The sequence below is a fragment of the Quercus suber genome, unplaced genomic scaffold (assembly GCF_002906115.3).
Source record: "Quercus suber isolate HL8 unplaced genomic scaffold, Cork oak 2.0 scaffold_656, whole genome shotgun sequence".
NCBI lineage: Eukaryota > Viridiplantae > Streptophyta > Magnoliopsida > Fagales > Fagaceae > Quercus > Quercus suber.
Genome location: NW_027070097.1, coordinates 63,125 through 82,715, shown reverse-complemented (window position 1 = coordinate 82,715; position 19,591 = coordinate 63,125). Strand labels below are relative to the sequence as shown.

Genomic DNA, 19,591 nt, shown 5'->3' with positions numbered 1-19,591 from the left:
AAAAAAAAAAAAAAAAAAAAAAAAAAACTGGTAGTACCCAAGAATCACGTGCAAACATAAATAAAAGATGTTGCTAAAAATTAAAATTAAAATTAATTTTTAAAATAATAATAATAATAATAATGAGTTTCACACATATTCTATTATTATTATTATTAAAAGTTAGCTTTCACATGCCCAAGTTGGGAAAAAAAAGGGAGGGGGGGGGGGATCGGGGTTGGGGGGTTGTACAAGTACTAACAACTTTTTGTGTAATTCGACACTTAGAATATTCACATTCGGTTTTCTTAAAGAAAACCTATTTCATTATCTCAAAAGTTATTTTATTTATTATATCATATAATTTTACAACACACTCAACAACCCAAATTTTACTTTTTTGTCATTTTATTTAAATATATATATATATATACCATTTCTCTCTCTCTCTCTCTCTCTCTCTCTCTCTCTCTCTCTCTCTCTCTTCTTCCTTTAAACAACTGGGCCCCGGCCACCACAGCCACTTTCTTATCAATTTCATAACTGCATAGGTTTTGTAGGGACACATTTTGCAGCCCAAGCCCAAAATGTAAGGGATGTTGGCCCAATGAGCCTAGTGCAATAAATTTGTAAAAGGTGGATCAAAGAACTAGGCCCTAATGAATTTGACAACGACTAGTATGGATTCAAAAGATAATCAAGCAAGAATAGAGAACATAGAGCTGAATGAATTCACTGTTCGAGGAGGTAAATCTCCACACAAATCAATTAAACTGATTACAGATATCACTTTGATTGCTACAATATTCTTCTCTCCTTTTCTGATCCCTTCCCTCATGGAGGGTCTCTTACATTATATAGATCCCCTTAGACCATCTTGATCTTACATTTGTTGATCATTGGAGCCCTTACTTAAGTGCCTATCCCATCAGACACCCTTTCTGACTTTCTGTGAGTTGTGGTAGTCAAAGCAGCACTGTTCAGGGGTCTTCTCCACATAAATGCAGCTAGAAAAGTAGCTGTAGTGCATTCAATGCGGTGGTAGCAGCTTTCCCTTAGATATTTTTGGGTTCCCTTCCTTCTCGTATGTTCGTGAGGCATGTCCTTATCACTAGAGCTTCTTAAAAGGTCACTTTGATCTATAGGATCTACATCTAATATGTGCTTAGCTTATCCGAGGAGATATTTCTCCTCGGACCACCTTCCCACTTGCATCTCGCTCATTAAGTCTTGAGTCTGAACCATTCATTTATATTTGTTCATCCTCGAACTACTCATGCTCTCGGCCAAGGCCCAATGCTCAATATATGATTTGGGCCCTTAACCCCACAGTTTTGATTTGTACCACTACCACAACCACAATAGCCACCAACAACAACCACAAGAAACCACCACCACCACCACCACCACCACAACCACTTTATTTTTATATTAACTAGTGTGTAGCTCATTGCATATGCCTGGGTACAATTAAAAATAATCTTTATACGGTTTAAATTATGCTTTTTTTAGAAGAGTTTCAAATTATATATGGTATTAGTTCACACTTTTTTTTAAACCATACATTTCTAAAATATGTAATAGTTTCCCATATTATATATATACACACACACACATATGATTTAGAATTTAATTGGTTTTAAACTTTTCGAACTTTGCACTTAATAATTCATTTGCCACAAAAATAAAAAATTTAGATGGACACATGGTGGAAAATTAGACTTCAATTGAAATCTAATTTTGAATCTAATTGAATTTGAATTCTACGATTTTTACACTTAATAATTCACTTGGCACAAAATTTAAAATTAATTGGGACACGTGACGCAAAATTGAGAATTCAATGTTGGATTTTCACTAAGTTTTGGCTGTTAATATATATATATATATAGAGAGAGAGAGAGAGAGAGAGAGAGAGAGAATTTCAGTCTCTCTTTCTCTCTCTTCCCCTCTCTCTCTTAGCACAACTACACCCACACACAGGGCTAGCCCTAGGCTTAGGCCATGGCCTAAGGCGTAAGGCCCCCTAACATAGAAGACCCCCCTTTTTTTTTGGAAATTAAGGAAAAAATAAAAAATGTGAGTTACGTGTACTTTTTTTTCTCACTCTTAAGAAACCCTAAAATATTAGAGTTATGCTAATATTTAGTAGTTTGATTACATAGATCCTATAAATTGATGTGCGAGTAATTCAATACTTAATTGATTCTGTCATTGTCACATCAATTTCTAAGCTTTTTGTAGTCAAATTTGTAGTAAGTTTAGCATTTTTTTAACCAAAAAAATTAATAGAAATACAACCCAATCACCATTAAGTGAATGAAAAATGTTAAAGCTAATACAAATTTTACGACAAAAAACTTACAAACTGATGTGACATGAATATGATTTGTGTCACTTAAACAATATAATAAATGAATGTTTGAATAACTTTTTTTTTATTAGTGATATGTCAGTTTGTCAAACCTATATAATAAGTAAGAATTAATAATAAGTTGAAATAAAAAAAAAAAAAAAATATATATATATATATATAATAAAAAATAAACTAAATATTATTTAAGTAAAATATAAAAAAGGCCCCTTTAAAATTTTTGCCTTAGGCCTCAGACTATCTTGGGCCGGCCCTGCCCACACACAGCCCAACACCACCACCGCCATTCACAACCAACCACCCACCGTATTTAGATAAGAACCCACCAACACCTTATCAGATTAGAACCCACTACCACCCCTACAACCACCATTACCGCAAAAACCCACAACAACCAATCACTACCAAAAATCAATCGCAAATCCATCAAACCTCACTCCACTGCTTTGACCTATCGTGGCCCATGCTAGAAAACATAATACATAAATAATTTGGTATAGAAAACATTATACTAATAAGCTCATATTTAAACAATATTTAGCCTTTAACAATATTTAGCCAAAACAATCAAAGAAAGACATGTTGTCCATTTATGTATTTTTGATAATCACATTGGGAAAGATGATGCTGAGGGTGCTAATGAGAGGACCTTTTTTTTTTTGGCTGAATAATGAGAGGACCTGTAAATAGAGATAAGTGATTGCGCTAAAATAGTTAATAAATTGAATTGACGGATAAATTAAAATGAAGTGAAGAGTTTTTTTTTGCTAAACAAAATGAAGTGAAGAGTTGTTATTACACACTAATGCGAAAACAAGATCATGATTCATGACAAGTGATCATACTAAAATAATTAAGAAGTTGATTTGACAGCTAAATTAAAATTAGGTGAAGAGAAGAGTTGTTGCACGCTTTAGCTTATGCAAAAATAAGATCATGAATTCATGAACTACACTTTATTTTTTTAATCCATGAAGTAAGTCTTAAGTCATAAGTGCATACAATAAAGTCACTTGTCATTCATTGATTATTTACAATTCCAAAAAAGCAAGAGCTATGCATAAAATCCAATTACCCAATCAACTCAATTTAAAACGAAAGTAGGAGATTGTTCAGATGAGTTCCAATTCAACCCCCCAACAAACCAACACCCCCCCCCCCCCCCCCCCCCTTGTTCTCTTTTAACTGTGATTGGTTTGATATAGGGTTTGTTTTTCTTTTGATTCTAATTTATTTTACATTGACATTTTATGGAAAAATGAATCATTTTTCTAAAATACTTTCTCTCTCTCTTTTTTTTTTTTAAATATATATTTGGTAGTAACTTTAAAATAAGTTAGAAAACTATTTATTAACTTTTCTTATTTAGTTTTGTGTGAGATAGAGTTACTTTCTTTATTTAGCTTTACATGAGATTGAGTTATTTAAAAAAAAAAAAGTTGAAAAAAATTTATCTCTCACCAAGAAAAATAAGAAAGTTATGAGATAGTTTTACTTTGACAATATATATATGTGTGTGTGTGTGAGGACCCAGTTTGGTTCCCAGAGCCCAAAGGGTTAAAGGATTTAGACCCAAATAGTCTAATACAATGAATTTGTAAAGAGTGGGTTAGAAAACTAGGCTTTAATGAATTAGACAACAATTATAGTTGACCCAAATGACAAGAAAGTAAAGATAAACTAGTTTATCTAAAGAAAACCGTACTCGACACAATACGAGGAGATCAGTTCTTTTATATATCTCTTTTGAATTTGGTTACAAGTCCAGCTCTTATTTCTATAGTGTTTTTCTCTTAATTCTCCGATCCCTTCTCCTTAGGGTATTCTTTTTCTTTTATGCTGTCCTCCTTCTTTCATCTCTACCCTCCACGTGTAGACCGGGTTTCTGACGTTGATTCTTGTTTCATCAACACATTCTTGAAGTCTTTGGTAGTAGCTGTAAACTGAAAATTACTGTTCAGGTATCACTTCCACATTCATGCGGCTAGAGAGTTAGCTACAGAGCATTCAATGCGGTGGTAGCAGTTTTCTCTTAGATATTTCATAATTTCCCTTTGTCCTGTGCCTTCATGATGTATCTCCTTATCAATAGAATCTCCCAAAACATTAACTTGGATGGCAAACCACACCTTCGAACTTCTGCTTCGTTCAGCCGAGGTGGCATTCCTCCTCGGACCACTTTCTTGGACTCTTCTGACTAAACCCCACCCCTTCATTCACTATCGCGGACTCCCATGACATTGTTTACCTATCCTTAGACTATTAGATGTCCTCGAATTGGCCTCCCGGCCCAACATATATATAGATATATACTACTGGGCCTATCACACCTACAATATATATATATATATATATTTTTTAAATTTTATATTATCAAATATAGGAAAATGCAAAAAGTTATCGTTTTACAAGGTTTGTCATTGAAACAAAAGGAGTATAAGTTAACTTAGAAGATTAAGATGAGATACTTCATTTTCCTTTTATATTTCTCTTTACAAGTTGTGACTAATGGCCAAACCCACATTTGGACTCTACCATGATATTCAAATCCCAGATGACATCTTAAGAATCTCTGAGAACGATTTCTTTTGATTATTTTATCGTTTATTTTGAAAGAAAAATTGACAAGAACTTTACTACAAATTTGATGATTAATTATTTTAGTTTTCGAAAGAGCGTTAGATATATTTTGAATTGGAGATATTTAGTTTTTGTATTTTTATTTTCTTTTATACACATGTATACTACATCCATAATAATTGATCAAAGATATATAAAAATTATCAAAAGTTTTTCTTCCGGAACTTAACATATATTTATTAAGTTTGATAAGCAATTGTTTGTTACACATTTAATAATTTATAACTACTTCATTTACATTTCGATCGAACTATGTTCATAAATTTTTATACTACCATATATAACATAATATATAGAATGTAAAAGAAAACAATTAATTTGATCCCTAAAGATAAATGTTTAACTCCGCCATTTAGCTAGATGAAAAATTAAGAAAACTCTAGATATTAAAAAACCATAACATTATTGGTTTAGTTTTTATGTAGGGTAAACAACGTTTTTGGCCTATATTTTATACATCGTATTTCAATTTGATCTCTAACATTTTAATTGTGCTAATTTGGTTCCTAACCTTTTCAGTACAGTGTCAATTTAGTCATTGCCGTTATCTTTTGGATGAAAATTGATGACGTATCTAATGGCCAAAATAAAAAGTTAGCTTTTGTTGATATGAGAATAAATTAAAATTTCATTTTAGCCGTTTGCCATATCACAAATTTTCATCCAAGATATAACAACAGAGACTAAATTGACACGAAATTAAAAGATTAGGGACCGAATCGATATAATTATAAGGTTAGAGACTAAATTAAAATATGTTGTAAAAGATAAGGACTAAATATGTAGTTTACCCTTTTATTTATAAATGTTAACACAAGCAGTTCTGTAATATTAGATTTCCTTAAACCATTCATGTGGTACTTCATTAGGTAATATTTATAACATTCATCCATACAGATATTGACATCTACATTCATAATAGCCATTTGCGTTAGAAGCAGTTTGGAATTTTTAAAAGTAAAAAATAAAAAGTATATCCTTTGAGTTTGTTTAATAGTCATTTTGGGTATGTAATTTTTATTTTTGTCATTTTGATCCAGTAAATTCACACTTGTTATCACTATTATATCCTTTAAATTTTTTTTATAGATACAATTGAATTTCAATCTATAATGTTTGTTTTATGGTAATTACTTGTTATCACTAAGCCAATATACTAATTGATTTATGATGTAGGTGTCATTTGAATTTTGCGTCTCTTGTTGGACGATAAAAAACTTACTAATTGTGCTAATAATTGGTTTAAAAATTTGGAACTCAGAAAGAAAATAAAATATTGGAAAATTTGCAATACCAACCCCGGCGACGTTACCTGGTTTAGGCTTGGTCATTAGCTGGGCCGTGCTTAGGGCCTCATTTATTGGATCTCGCAATTTCTTGGTTCGATGATCCTTATAGGTTGGACATAGGTTACTGAAGCAGGCCTTATTGGGCTTTTCTGGTCCAAACTGGCACTTAGGCATGGAACCTTTCGTTTACACCCGCTCCCCCAAAAAAAAAAAAAAAAATAATAATAATAATAAATATTCTTAGGGTAATTGTTAATAAATTATAATAGGAAAATTTTTATACTATTTTCATGAAAAATATAAAAGATTTTCAACAAAATTAATTGTTTATCATTATTCCACAAAATATTTCTAAAAATAGTTTTTAAACCAATTTCTTTATCCATAGGGTATTTGTTAACATTTTCCCTAAATAATAAATCAAACAAAAAAACCTTAGGGTTAGAGATAAGCAACTAGTATTAGTGGAGCTTAGGAAGTGATTGTAGCCTATGTATACTGGGTTAGGAGATTATTTATATTGTAAAAATGAAAAGATTTTTGTTTGGGAAAATTACACTTTGACCACTGTAGTTTGGCCAAAAAACACTTTACCTACCTGTGATTTAAAAATTGACACTTTACCTACTTGAGGTTAGTTTCGTTTGTCTCCCGTTACTCATCTCTGTTAAAAATAGGAGTAAATTTGTAATTTTGTTACCCTTTTATATCTCTCTCATCTCAAAACATAAAAACTAAAAAATCAAGGGAAAAGAAAATATAAAAGTTAGGTTTTGTAAAAATTAAAACCTAACTTTTACATCTTCTTTCAATACAAATAAAAGAACAAAATTTAAAACTTAAAGCTAAAAATTTGAATCATACATAAATCCTTAATACAAATTGAATAATCAATTCTAACAGTGTACGAAAGTTAAATCATGGCTATGTTAGTTGTGCCAAAAGAACCAATTCTATAATCACAAGAGTCGTCCACCTTCACAATTCCGTCATTGCCCTCCACACCAATCAACTTCCCAGTGGTACCACGTTGCACAACAGCCATAATTTTGACCTTGTCATTTTTCCTTGGTGCCACTACGTCCATTTCATCAGGAAGAGCTGTCATAGTTTCACCAGTATCGCCAAGAACAATCCTACAAGAACCATCCATAAGCACCTCTTGAACAATTCCTACAATAGATTCTTCCTCACCCAACTTGCGTACATTTACCACTATGTTTGGCATGAAATATGGTCCTTCATTGTCACCACTTATAACAGGAGACATTGTTCCACTAACTTTTAATTTTTACAAAACTTAGCTTTTAAATATAATTTTCCTTGTTTTTTTAGTGTTTTTTTTTTTTAAAAATGTTTTAAGAGGAAAGAGACACAAAAGGATAATAAAAATATAAATTTACTTCTGTTTTTAACAGATGTGGGTAATGGGAGACAAATGGAGCTAACCTTAGGCGGGTAAAGTGTCAATTTTTAAACCGCAGGTAGGTAAAATATTTTTCAGGCAAACTACATGTGGGTAAAATATAATTTCTCCTTTTTGTTTAGTACCCAAATTAAAAAATAAACTTTTGGAGTGGAGTTTTACAGAGGATTGTGCTTGTCCTTTCTGTCGGATCTGTATGGAAAGTAGGGAGCAGTTGTTTTTGAATGTCCCTTCACTATAATAATCTGGAGGCAGATGGGGTTGTGTTTAGTCCATGACATTTCTGCAATTTGAGAAGAAATCATTAAGTGGGGTTAGTGATAATCTAAAAGGCAAGGCCTTTCGAGCTACCCTTTGCAAAGTGGCTTGGTGGCTCTCAGTTTATTGCATTTGGATGCAAAGAAACAATAGGTTGTATGGAGGGAACTTATTCACAGATGAGCAAATTATCAAAAGGATCAAATGGGGTTTTAGAGCTAAGATTAATTCTCCATAAGAGTTTTATGTATCAATTTGGGATTCTTAAGAGATTTCTATGGAGTGTTCAACTTTGTGTAAAGTATAGCTTGAATGTAGATTCTGTAATAGGCTTATTAGCTAGGATGCATGGACACAGGCACGGATATGGATACAGGTACAACACAACAACGCGAGTAATTTTTGATAAATTATAACATGAAACTGCAGGTACGACATTAATATGATACGGGTATGACACGGATACGACAAAAGTACAGTATCCTAAATGAAATGTCTGTACATCCTAACTTATTAGTTTTGTTTCAGTTTTGACAGTACTGGTGTATGTTCATGGTGTAATTCTTGTGTTTTTGTTCTAGTCTGTTGAGTTTTAGCAAGTAGGTTTTATCTTCTTTGGTGTTTTGATCAAATGGAATTCTGAATTATCCAAAAAAAAAAGGAAAAGAAAAGAAAGTAAACGCGCACAATAGGAAACAAGGCACGAGCATCAACAGAAAAAGATGCACAAATGATATGGGATTCGCAGTGTAAATCATGGTTAAGTTTGAAAATCTTATCTTTTTTTGTTTTTTATTTTTATTTTTTATTTTGTGAAAATCAGAAAGCAGGCTGATATTATTGGTTATACGATTGAAACTTGAAAGCTCCCTCCCTGATGGAAGTCCTTTTCAGTTGAAGATTTTTGACACGAGATTAGCAAACACTGCTATAATATCATGTACCAAAGGTTCTCTTGAAAATTATTAGTGAGAGGCGATGGGCCCTCTATCATTTTTTGCTGAATGATGGGCCCTCTATCATTGAGGCGGCATTTATGTAAAGATTTGAGGAATTGGTCCAAACATTTCCCACCACTTTAGGAACCATGAAGGTATCTGGCTGGAGAACTTTTTATCAACCATTATGAACCAAGAGTGGTCATAATTTATGTTTTGGTAAAAAAGAACTTTCTCAAAGGCGTCCATGTAGTCATAGTAACTGTAATGGAGTTCTGAACCTGTGAGACTTTTGAGATCCTTGAGAATTTTTAACAAAGAGGGATGCTGGCCCCAATCTTTGCAGCTAACAAAACCTGTGATGATGAATTTATGGTAGAGAACCTGGGAAGGGTCTCATTTGTTCATGATGTTTTCTATTCGAGCAGACTTTTCTTGAATAAGGATGCTCTTATAGAATCTGATGTTTTTCTCTGGGCTTTTTGGGAGGAAATGCCATATGTTGGGAAAAACTTCCATGGCCAGTGCGAGGGGGTCTGTTATATGGGCCAAGTGAGACTCAATATAAGAGATATGCTGGACAAACTATTTTCTGAAATGGGGAGAGCTTGATTTCCTGGATTGGTACGAAGGCTTTTGGGGTACAATGGGGCCAAAAGGGTCTTCTACTATGTATGGGGTGATTGATCTAGAAGGAGGGGATGCTAAGGCTGAACTATAATTGGGTTGGCCTTGGGCTGGTCTTTGGTAGTTGGGTCTCGGGATTGTGGAGACGACATATCTGTTGGCTATAGAAGAGGCAGGGATGGGAACTAACTGGCGACCAGGAGGGTTTTTTGTCTGACTAGTACTGGAGGTAGTTTGCTGTTTATGGAGTTTTGGGGGTTAGGGTTGTACGGGTTTTTTCCCGGACATCTTGGTTTGGATTCTGCAAGAATTCACGAGTTAGGAAGTCAGGGATACTGTTTTGAGTTCCTTTAATGAATTCAATGTCAAATATATATATATATATATATATGGGTTGGGTTCAAGTTACACTTAGTATAACTCTAAACAATGTTACACCAATCAATATTTTTTAATTGGAAGTGAATTTTGACAAATTGACCATTGGATTACATTATTTTTATATATTTTCTATACTTGCAAAATTTTAAGGTGATCAAAAATCAATAGTCATATCATCTATCAAGTGTATAAATTCAAGTTTTTATAGTTTAAAATAATATATAAAAGAAGAGTTTATGGATTAAATGATAAATAACATCTGATTGGCATGAATGTTTAGAACATATAGAACATATAATCCAACGATGAAATTTTCAAAATATAAATTCATTAATAAGTTATTGGTTAGTTTAACATTGCTTAGAGTTATATTAGGTGTAACTTGAACTTAACCCTATATATATATATATATATAAATGATTAATGATTAATGTTTAATATTTAATAGTATTAACCAAGCATGTATCTCATGTTATTTTTATAGACTTATATGATTTATAAAAATATTATATTTAAATATTTTAGAGCCCATACTCATAAATAAAACGACATAGATAGGATTGATTAAATTAAAAATATATACTTTCTAAAAAAAAGGTATAAATATATATATATATATATATAGAAAGTTAAAGCATAATTAAGTACAAAAGAGTTTAAAGTAATTAACGCCTTATAGTTGGCTTACAACAAAAATAGGGGGTTTAAGTATTTTATAGGGACTACTGCACACCTCTTAATGCAGTGGTCACTTCACAAGTATAAATGCTTGTGAGGTGTGGGGGGTAATGGTTGGGGTTCAAGTTTCCAAGAGAGAGTTTCATATACATATACACTTAGATTATGCTAGAATAGAGATTCTATGTTGTATATATATATAAAAAAAGTATTTTATAGGGGGTCTAGTAGAAAGCCAAGAACCAATATAGTGATAGGTCATGTTAACAGATGTCCTTAGAGTAATTATTAATAAACCATAATAGGAAAATTTTGACATAACTTTTATGAAAAATATAAAAAACTGTCAACAATATTTATTGTTTTATCATTCTCCTAATAAAATATTTATAAAAATAGCTCGGTTAACATTTCCTTGTAGGGATATACATTCAAATCTTTTGGAACTCTTGCATCAATTGTCAAATCCTCTTAGACCTTGCATCAAATTGTTTCTTTCATGATGAATTATGAAGATAAATTCAAAGAATTCAAAATTAATTAATCAGTGAATTTTGAGAAGTTCAAGTTTAGACCTTGGTGTTCGATCTTAACTAAACTATGCAAATTATTTAATTAATCAGTTTTGCTCATCATTGGATTCAAGGTTAATTACCATAGATTTAACATTCACCAAATAAAACAACAAATAGTATAGTAGTAAAGCATACAATTTGGCTATTAAAGTAAAAACCATTATAGGGTTAACCACCAACCCTGAGGAATAATCTATTATTAGAATTGAAGCGTTACAATTGAATCATATCCACGATCCTAGTTGCTACCTACATCTTAACTCACATTATGACCCCACATTGCTTCAAGCTCTTTTGAACTCTTCTAATTAATATGGATCTTCCTTCTCGAATCCTATCCATGACTCTAAGTTCCTCCCCAAAGTTTTCTTCATAGCAACAATCTGTGTATGTTTTGTAGATGCGATGGCTTCAAGAACTGATCACCAATAATACCTAGTGGCGGAGCCAAGAATTTAGGTCAGAGGACAAGATTAAAGACAAGATTGAAAGTAAAAAAATTAATCAATAGTAATAACAAAATAAATAAACAACTATATGCTAATGTAATTGTCATACATAATCTAACATAAAACGTAAACTTTAATTTATTTTTTCACACTTAGCTTAAAAGTAGTTTATTATTATTATTATTATTTTTTATAAACATTACTAGGTGGGACCCATTATTTTTATATAAGAGTGATAGTAAGTGTGTAACTATGTAAGTTTATTAGTATTAGGGGTAAGAAAAGCTGCGGTAATATAAATCTTCAAATTCCTTTTTGTAGATCTGTAGTATATATAATGTTGCTTCCAGGCACTTCCTTTGCTTGAGCTATTCTTGAATCTTTGTCTGAAAATAGATATAACAACTTAACGAGATTTACAATTTGTCATCTTTTATCAAAAATCCTATAATTGATGATAAAAACATGTGCTATAACTTCTGGACCACCATACCAAATAATGGAACGGAACTTCTGACCCTGTTCAGTACGGCATTTGTATATGCCATTTGCTCACTCACTGTTAAAAGGAAAGGCCAGGAGGGCTAATAGCTTTTATCCCATCGACCATCTTTGGTATTTGATAAATATAGTAATCTTTTTTTTTTCTTCTGTACATGTGCATTTATTTGTTTGTTCCTCAACTTGTCAAGATAGAAGAAATAAATATAATATATATGTGTGTGTCATTTGAGTGAAATGAGGGACCATTGTCTGATCTACCATGAAGCATTATGAAACATCTCACATGTGAATCTTTTATATATTCCCATGGCTAAATCTACATCAGGGAGCAGCATAAAATTGCGAAAGCAAAATTCAAAGAGAGGACAGTGCTTCATGGGTCCATATCTTCCACTTGAACATTAGAGAATGGTATGATAAGGGATCCCATTTTAGTATAAAATTTGGTTAAACTTCAAATTATGTTATATTAACTGCTTATTTTTCTTATTATTATTATTTAATGTGAGATTTTGCGTGTATCTTAACACAAACCTTATTCACCAATTTAAAAATTAAAAATTCAATAACAAATCTTTAAATAAAATGCACTTCACAGTTCTTAAGTTTGTGATCGCTTGTTAGGTTGAATCACAAATAGTTTGCTTGAGTTAAGAAAGCCTGAGCTGGTTTTCCAAACAATAATTTTATACTCCTAATTTATTATAGACTTTGTAGTTTCATAAGTGAATTAAGTAGTAATTGTAACTTGTAAGTGGTATCAAATCTAGTCGATTTCCGTGGGTTAGCAACAACTAAAATAAATGATTGATGGGAAATTTCTTGTGCTCACAATTGCGTGTACTATATATATATATATATATATAATATTTTCAATTTTATAACTTGTTCAAGTGCAGCACTCACTTTTAGGGAGGAATGATCGCCTGAGCCCTCCAAGACAACGGTCAAACGTGACTCAAATGCTTGTTTTGGAGTAGTAGGGTACGAGATCCAAAGAAATAAATAACATGTAATCATGTGACCACTATGTGTATAATTGTATAAAACTAGGAAATCCACCCGGAGTTCATGAGAAATACAAGAGATTATAAGAGAGCAAAACAATAAAAACAAAGAAAGAAACATCTCACTATCACTATTACATTTTATCAGATGCAATCATATTATCATATATGGTTGGGTAGGAGTGGCCAATGATGTAAGGGCCGTGTAGCCCTTTGTAGAAATGGGAAGGGCTCTATTTGACAATAGTGTTTTTTGCATAATGAAGGATCCCTCTTTATCTATTTTGATTTTTGTTTAGTTTGCTTTGTTGAGCTTGGTTTCTTGTTGCAATTTGGTGTTTTTGACTATGTTTACAGCTGCCAGCTTTTGGAACCATAATTTTGGGTTTTAGGGGTATGCTCAACCTCATGTACCATTAATCTAATCAAAGATATAAACGGAGGTCATCTCAACTGCTATTAACTTTTTATATTCTTGTCTAAAGTTATTAATAATATAAGTTTGAATAGGGGAATGTAATATTTTAGTCTTGGTTAGTGTTATTTTACCACGCTATAGTATATGGTAGGCAACTTTACTCATAATTTATTGGAAATGTTGATTCTCAGACTCAAATCTGCAACATGTCGCTTTTAGTGGAAGACATTTGTCATCGCACAAAGACTCTCTCTCTCTCTCTCTCTTGAATTGTGAGTGAGTGTATATATGTGTACACGAACTTAAATTTGAATAAACTTCTGACATAATCATTTCATTGAGAACCTGCATTATTTACATCTCTTTTTTAGTAACACTTAATAAAAAATAGTAACCATTACTTAATGATAAATACTTCCTAAAAATAACTTTCACAAATTGAACTCTTTCTTAGGAAAAAGTGACAACAAACCTAATTTGGAGGGGGAATGTTTATTAGACTGTTTAACACACTGTGTGAAACAGACTTTTCCCTAATTTGATGACAACTTCAGCTAAGTTACACTATTACTTAGCTTACTGTTTAAAATTAAATATAAACAAAACCAAGCCATATAAGGAGTGGTTAATGGAAATTTGGGGTTGATTGGATTCAAACCGTGAAGTTTGAATAAACTTTTGCAGATTTTATACGAGGTTTTTTTGCAGATTTTATACGATGCTTTTTTAGGGAATAAACTTTTGCAGATTTTTATTCTTGAAGTGGCAACTAATATTTTATATATCATTGAGACTCGTACTGCCTCCCATGATGTAAAAGAGGGACACCGTTCAAAGATAAAAAATAATCACAACTGCCCCAAAGGCAAAGATTCCATAATCCAATTATTTAATGAATGAACCAATTTTTCCTAAGCATCAAAGAGCATTATCCATTCATATAAGAGAAGAAACTCTAGAAATCAAATCATAGAAAGTAGGAAAAGAAAAGAAACTCAGAAAATCAAAATCATGGAAAGTAGGAAACAAGATGCTCGAAAAGTGGTTGGCACTCATGACCTGACCTGACCCATCCAAATGCGGGCCACCCCTCCTATTTCAAAATCCAAATGGGCAACTTTCGGCTACAAAATAATGAATATATTTTATGTGCATATCCCTTCTGTACTATCTTAGACCCGTGTATTCATCGAAAAAAAAAAAAAAAAAAAAATTCTTAGACCCGTGTACTTTTATATTTCAGTATTTTCTATAGTTGGTTTCAGTCATTTACAGATTAATATATTTGAAAAGATTGTAAAAACAACTATAATAGTTTGAGGCTTGAAGAATCTTAGGTGTTGGAAGAGTCCTGAACAACTGAACAACCACATCAGGGAAAAAAAAAGAAGAGAAAAAAGTAGATTAGTCTGAGAACCCTCTATTTTCTACTAGCTAAATCTGCAAGCTTAATATATATTAATGCATTCTAATTCAATTGAAATGAAAATGGGTTTTAAAGTTTGAAGGAATACTTTTACTTATAGGAGTAGAACGACAAAGCTTCCCATTGAAACATATACATAATATAGCACAGAGAAGTTCCAAGTTCCTAGTTCCAAAGTAGGTGGGAAAAAAAACCAGAGAATTCACAAAAAACAAAACATGACTTATGGAGATGGAGGCCAACCATAAAGTCCAGCATCTTCATTATTTCCTTCATAGAACCTCAGCTCAAGCTCCTCCAGCCTTCCCTCATCATCCCAGTAACTCTCATCATCCTCGTCTTCATCAAATTCTCCCATTTCACCAGCCACAAATTCCCATGCCAAATACTCAAAAGCATCCGAGGAATCCGAGCTATCATCCCAGTCATTTCTCTCGTAATAATCGATGACTAGTGGCCCCAAAACCTTTAATTTTGGGAACTTGTCCTTGAGGAACTTGTCGTCAAGTTTAACATCCCAACATCCTCTCAAATCCAAAAATCCAAGCTCAGGACAGCTTGATAGTATCTTGAGAACACTTGTGGTGCTGATAAGATGGTAAGCCATCTCAAGGTGCTTGAGCTTAGGCATTGTGGAGGCAATGGCATAGGCCTCATCATCCTCTAAAGGCTTGCCGGCTGTATCTAATGGGTGCAAGTTGCGGCACAGCCCCACAAGCAATTTGCAATTCTTCCCAATGGCCTCCAATGCTCGAGCACCTATTTTACCACAGTAGCTCACATCCAAGAATGTGATCATAGAGAGCCTACTGGCAATCTGCTCCACAATAGAATCACTCATCTCACTTCTAGGCAGCCGCAATGTCTGAAGGGAGCCAGCACTAGCAAATCCAAGAAAATTATAGCCATATTACAATAATGCATAATGAAAAAAAAGGTATACTAAACACCACTATAAATGCAGTCCTGAGATCACTTTGATTTTTATTTTCAAATTGGATTATTTAAGTTGAACAAGAAAATCCATAACTTGAAATAGTAAAATGCACAAGTATACTGAAATAGCATTTAAGCTTAGCTCATTGGTTAATGTATTCTTCATTTTACTGAGGAAGCATAAATGAACCATAAAAGACTGTTTAGTGTAAATAAAGGGATTCGACCCAGAGCTAAACAGCTAAACCATAAAAGAAGGGGGGCAGATGCCACTTAGCCCCTGGCTTTTCAAGAACAAATGAACTTTTAGGAATACTAATGCTAAAACATGAATCAAAATGGAGTGTCTAATGAAACTGTGCAAGTACTTCGGCTTACTTTTCTGCAATGAAGTTGAAAATCATCTTAGTGTGGAGACCAGAAACACAGAGTTTGCGCAGCGAACCACAGCTTCTAGTAATTAGCATCTCCAGCATCTGATCAAGATGGTCAGGCTGGCATCGATTACTCCATTCTTCAATATCTATCTCTTGCCAGCAATAAGGTCCCGTCACTGCTTTGCTCCATGATTTGCAAACCCTGGGAATCACTGTTAGTATCTCCTGGAGAGGAAGATTGCTGAAGATTAGCCCCAGTGCATCTGGTATTAATTCGTCCCAACGCCTATAATCACTTCCCTCTTCCATCTAAGCTCTGCCTCCAGATAATGAAAGACATCAAATTAAAAACCAAAAAACAAAACGATTAGTCCCTTTCATTAGGCATGGAAGTCATATTATGAAACTGCCAATAAGAATCTCTGATGAAAATAGGCCCTCTTTCTGACATTTTATCAGACCCACATGGAAAAATTTCAAATAACCAAGATTCTCACATCCAAATTATGGGCAAAAAGTAAAAAGCTACAGATCATATCAACGGTCATCACAAACAATCACATTCCTTCAACAACTGGTGGTAAAATATTTAATTTTATTCCAATAAAGAAGAGGAAAAATAAACATATAGTCGTATAGTGTGTAATAGCCAGAGCAGAAAAATCCACAAATATCAAAGATTAACACTAGTGGAGTACCCAGAAGAAGAGTTCAAAGAAGAAGGACAAAAAATCTAAAAGATTAATCCCAGTAGAGAAAACAGGGGAACGGTTTTCAAAGGTTCGATAAAAACAAAGCAAAAGCAAAAGCAAAAGCAAAAATTTGAGGAAAGACAAGAAATACTGAAAGTCTACAGATCCATCAATACCCAGGTGAGTTAAAGAGCTAGAAATTTATAATATATTGGTAAAAGGAAACAACTAGAAGATATAAATTCAAAGAAAAAAAAAATCATAATTAGAGAGAGGAGGAAGACAGAATATGAACATAATTCAGGTCATTGCATGTAAATTACAAAGTCAACAATGGCTAAAACCCTGCTTAGTTGCTGAGAAAACTTGGTAAAAGAAGTGAAAAATCAACTTCTGAATCCTGGATTTTTCATTATTTCCTAACAAAGAAACAGAAAGGTCTACCGAACTGAGACTGTAGAGAGTAGCTCACTCAAATCAGAGGTACTGAACTTTGAGATTGTGGAAACATACTCAGCATCAATCATGCAAATCACAGACAGATTCAAATTCATGTTCTTTTACTTAGATATCTCAGATGAACAAAAGAAAAAGAAAAACTGTGAAAAAAACGAACATACTACAGTCACACCGAAGAGAGACTCACCAGTTTATGCTCCTCAAAGAGAGAGGAAAGAAAGATAGCTAGTACAAAACTAGCTAGGACAAAGCCATCAACCCCCACCTAATCACAGCTTCAATACAACCACCACCACCAACAAACAAGAAGAGAAAAAAAAAAAAAAAAACAAGTGTGAAAAATTATGAGATTACAGAATACAGGACCAAAAAGAAAGTGTTTAGATTTATACCTGTGAGAGAGAGAAAGCGTGTATGTGCGTGTGTGTGAGAAAATGAGAAGGGAGTGACAATAAAGAGTAGTTTTATTGTGACACTCTTGAGTCAAAATTGGTGTTTATGACAGTTTTTTTAATAAAAAAACGTCGGTATCATAAATTTATGTTTTCATGAATAATAGGTTGCGGTATGACAGGGGCAGTAAATATTGTCTGTGATTCTGTGTTTAATTTTGTGTGCGCGCGTGTGTGTGTGTGTGAGAGTTAGAGAGAGAGAGAGAGAGAGAGGAGAGGAGGGAAAAGAAGGCACCGACACGGCTAAGTGGTGTGGAAGAAGTTAATGTGTGTTAATGTTACAGTCAAGACTTAAGAAGTCTTCAAAGTTGAAAGCCAGTGTAAAAAAGTCCATACGAGTTGTACTAAAGGGGTTACTCTTTTCAACTGGGGTTGAAAGTTGGAACTAGAACTTGGAAGTGTGAAGTCTAAGACTGTTGACCATAGGAGTTTGAACTTTGAACCTGCAGGTTCCAATGCTATCCTTCTGGATCCAAGTGAGTTTGAACTTTGAACATTCATTCCTTTATGTAACACAGTTGATTTTGAGTACTTGTGTATTGTTATTTTAATTGCCGGTTTTAATGATGCATTATTCAGTGAAAAAGGTTTTGTATTGTATTTTTATTGTGAAACAGATAGGTGTTTTGGAGTGTTTGGACTTTGGACCACCCCAACCCCATATATCACATCCATTACAAAATAATTGTACCCTTTCGGAAGGCAAAAAGTTTTATAAAAATCCTGTCTCTTCATCGTATCCTAAATCTAATTGGTGCCAGTAGTTACGTCTTGATTGTGATATTAATAAGAGATTTTGTTTTTGTTTTTGTTTTCGCTGAGATATTATTATTAATTAATTAATTAATGAGAAATAAGATAAAACTTGTATGTGCCTATGTGGCACCACGATGTGCTGGCATGACCTTTGTGAGTGAAGATCAGCAACGTGTGCTTTGCCTTGGTGATCCAATCAAATATTTAAGGTCTATTTAGATACAACTTATTTTTGTTGAAATTGAAAATTAAAAATTGAAAACACTGTAGTAAAATAATTTTTAAATGTGTAAATAGTGCTGTGGGACCCGCGAACAATACGTGAACAGTACATGAACCGTGCGTGAACAGTGTGGTTTGTCTCCTGCACAGTAAATTCATGTGATGTTACTGTTTACGCGCTGAGAAAAAGAAAAGAAAAGAAAAAGAAGAAGCTGAAAACGTAAACGCATAGACGTGGACGCGGATCCAAACAAAGACATGATCTTATCCCAAAACTCAAAGTGAAAGTAGAAATTAGAAACCTTAAACCTTACCATAGGTAGATTAGAATCAATTCAGCCAAAAAAAGAAAAAAAAAAGAAAAAAGAAAAAAGAAAGATTAGTATCCATGAATATTTGGATACAAGTTAGGGTTGTAAATGAACTAAATCGATTATGAACAACTTGGGCTTGGCTCGATAAAAAACTCGTTCATGTTTATTTATTTATAAATAAGCTAAGTTTGAGCCTTAGCTCTAGGTTTGTTTAATAAACAAGCTGAGCCCAAGCAAAAAAAATTTGTTCACGAACAAGCTCATAAGCTATTAAGGTTGATACAAAACAATTCAACTACAGACTCATTTATAAGTTTATGTATTAGCTAAATATACTCATTACACATATCTTAATAATGACATGGCTAATATGGGACCACTACTCATTATCTTAATTTTTTCCTTCCCTCTAAA

The 19,591-nt window shown here is 33.0% G+C and overlaps 1 protein-coding gene across 8 annotated transcripts; it reads right to left on the bottom strand.

Moving 5' to 3' along the window:
* Nucleotides 1-15,036: 15,036 nt before the first annotated feature.
* LOC112026330 (F-box protein FBW2) lies at nucleotides 15,037-17,958 on the bottom strand. Of its 8 annotated transcripts, none has more exons than XM_024059014.2 (4): nucleotides 17,826-17,958; nucleotides 17,621-17,708; nucleotides 16,284-16,602; nucleotides 15,037-15,850 (listed from the first exon to the last, which is right to left on the bottom strand). In XM_024059014.2, the coding sequence occupies exons 3-4, from the start codon at nucleotides 16,589-16,591 to the stop codon at nucleotides 15,193-15,195; spliced, it is 966 nt and encodes a 321-aa protein (XP_023914782.1). In that variant the 5' UTR covers nucleotides 16,592-16,602; nucleotides 17,621-17,708; nucleotides 17,826-17,958; the 3' UTR covers nucleotides 15,037-15,192. The 8 variants fall into 8 exon arrangements, with proteins under 8 accessions (XP_023914782.1, XP_023914780.1, XP_065621894.1 ...); XM_024059012.2 differs by having other exon boundaries at nucleotides 16,284-16,598; XM_065765822.1 differs by having other exon boundaries at nucleotides 17,621-17,698; nucleotides 17,826-17,956.
* Nucleotides 17,959-19,591: the final 1,633 nt, after the last annotated feature.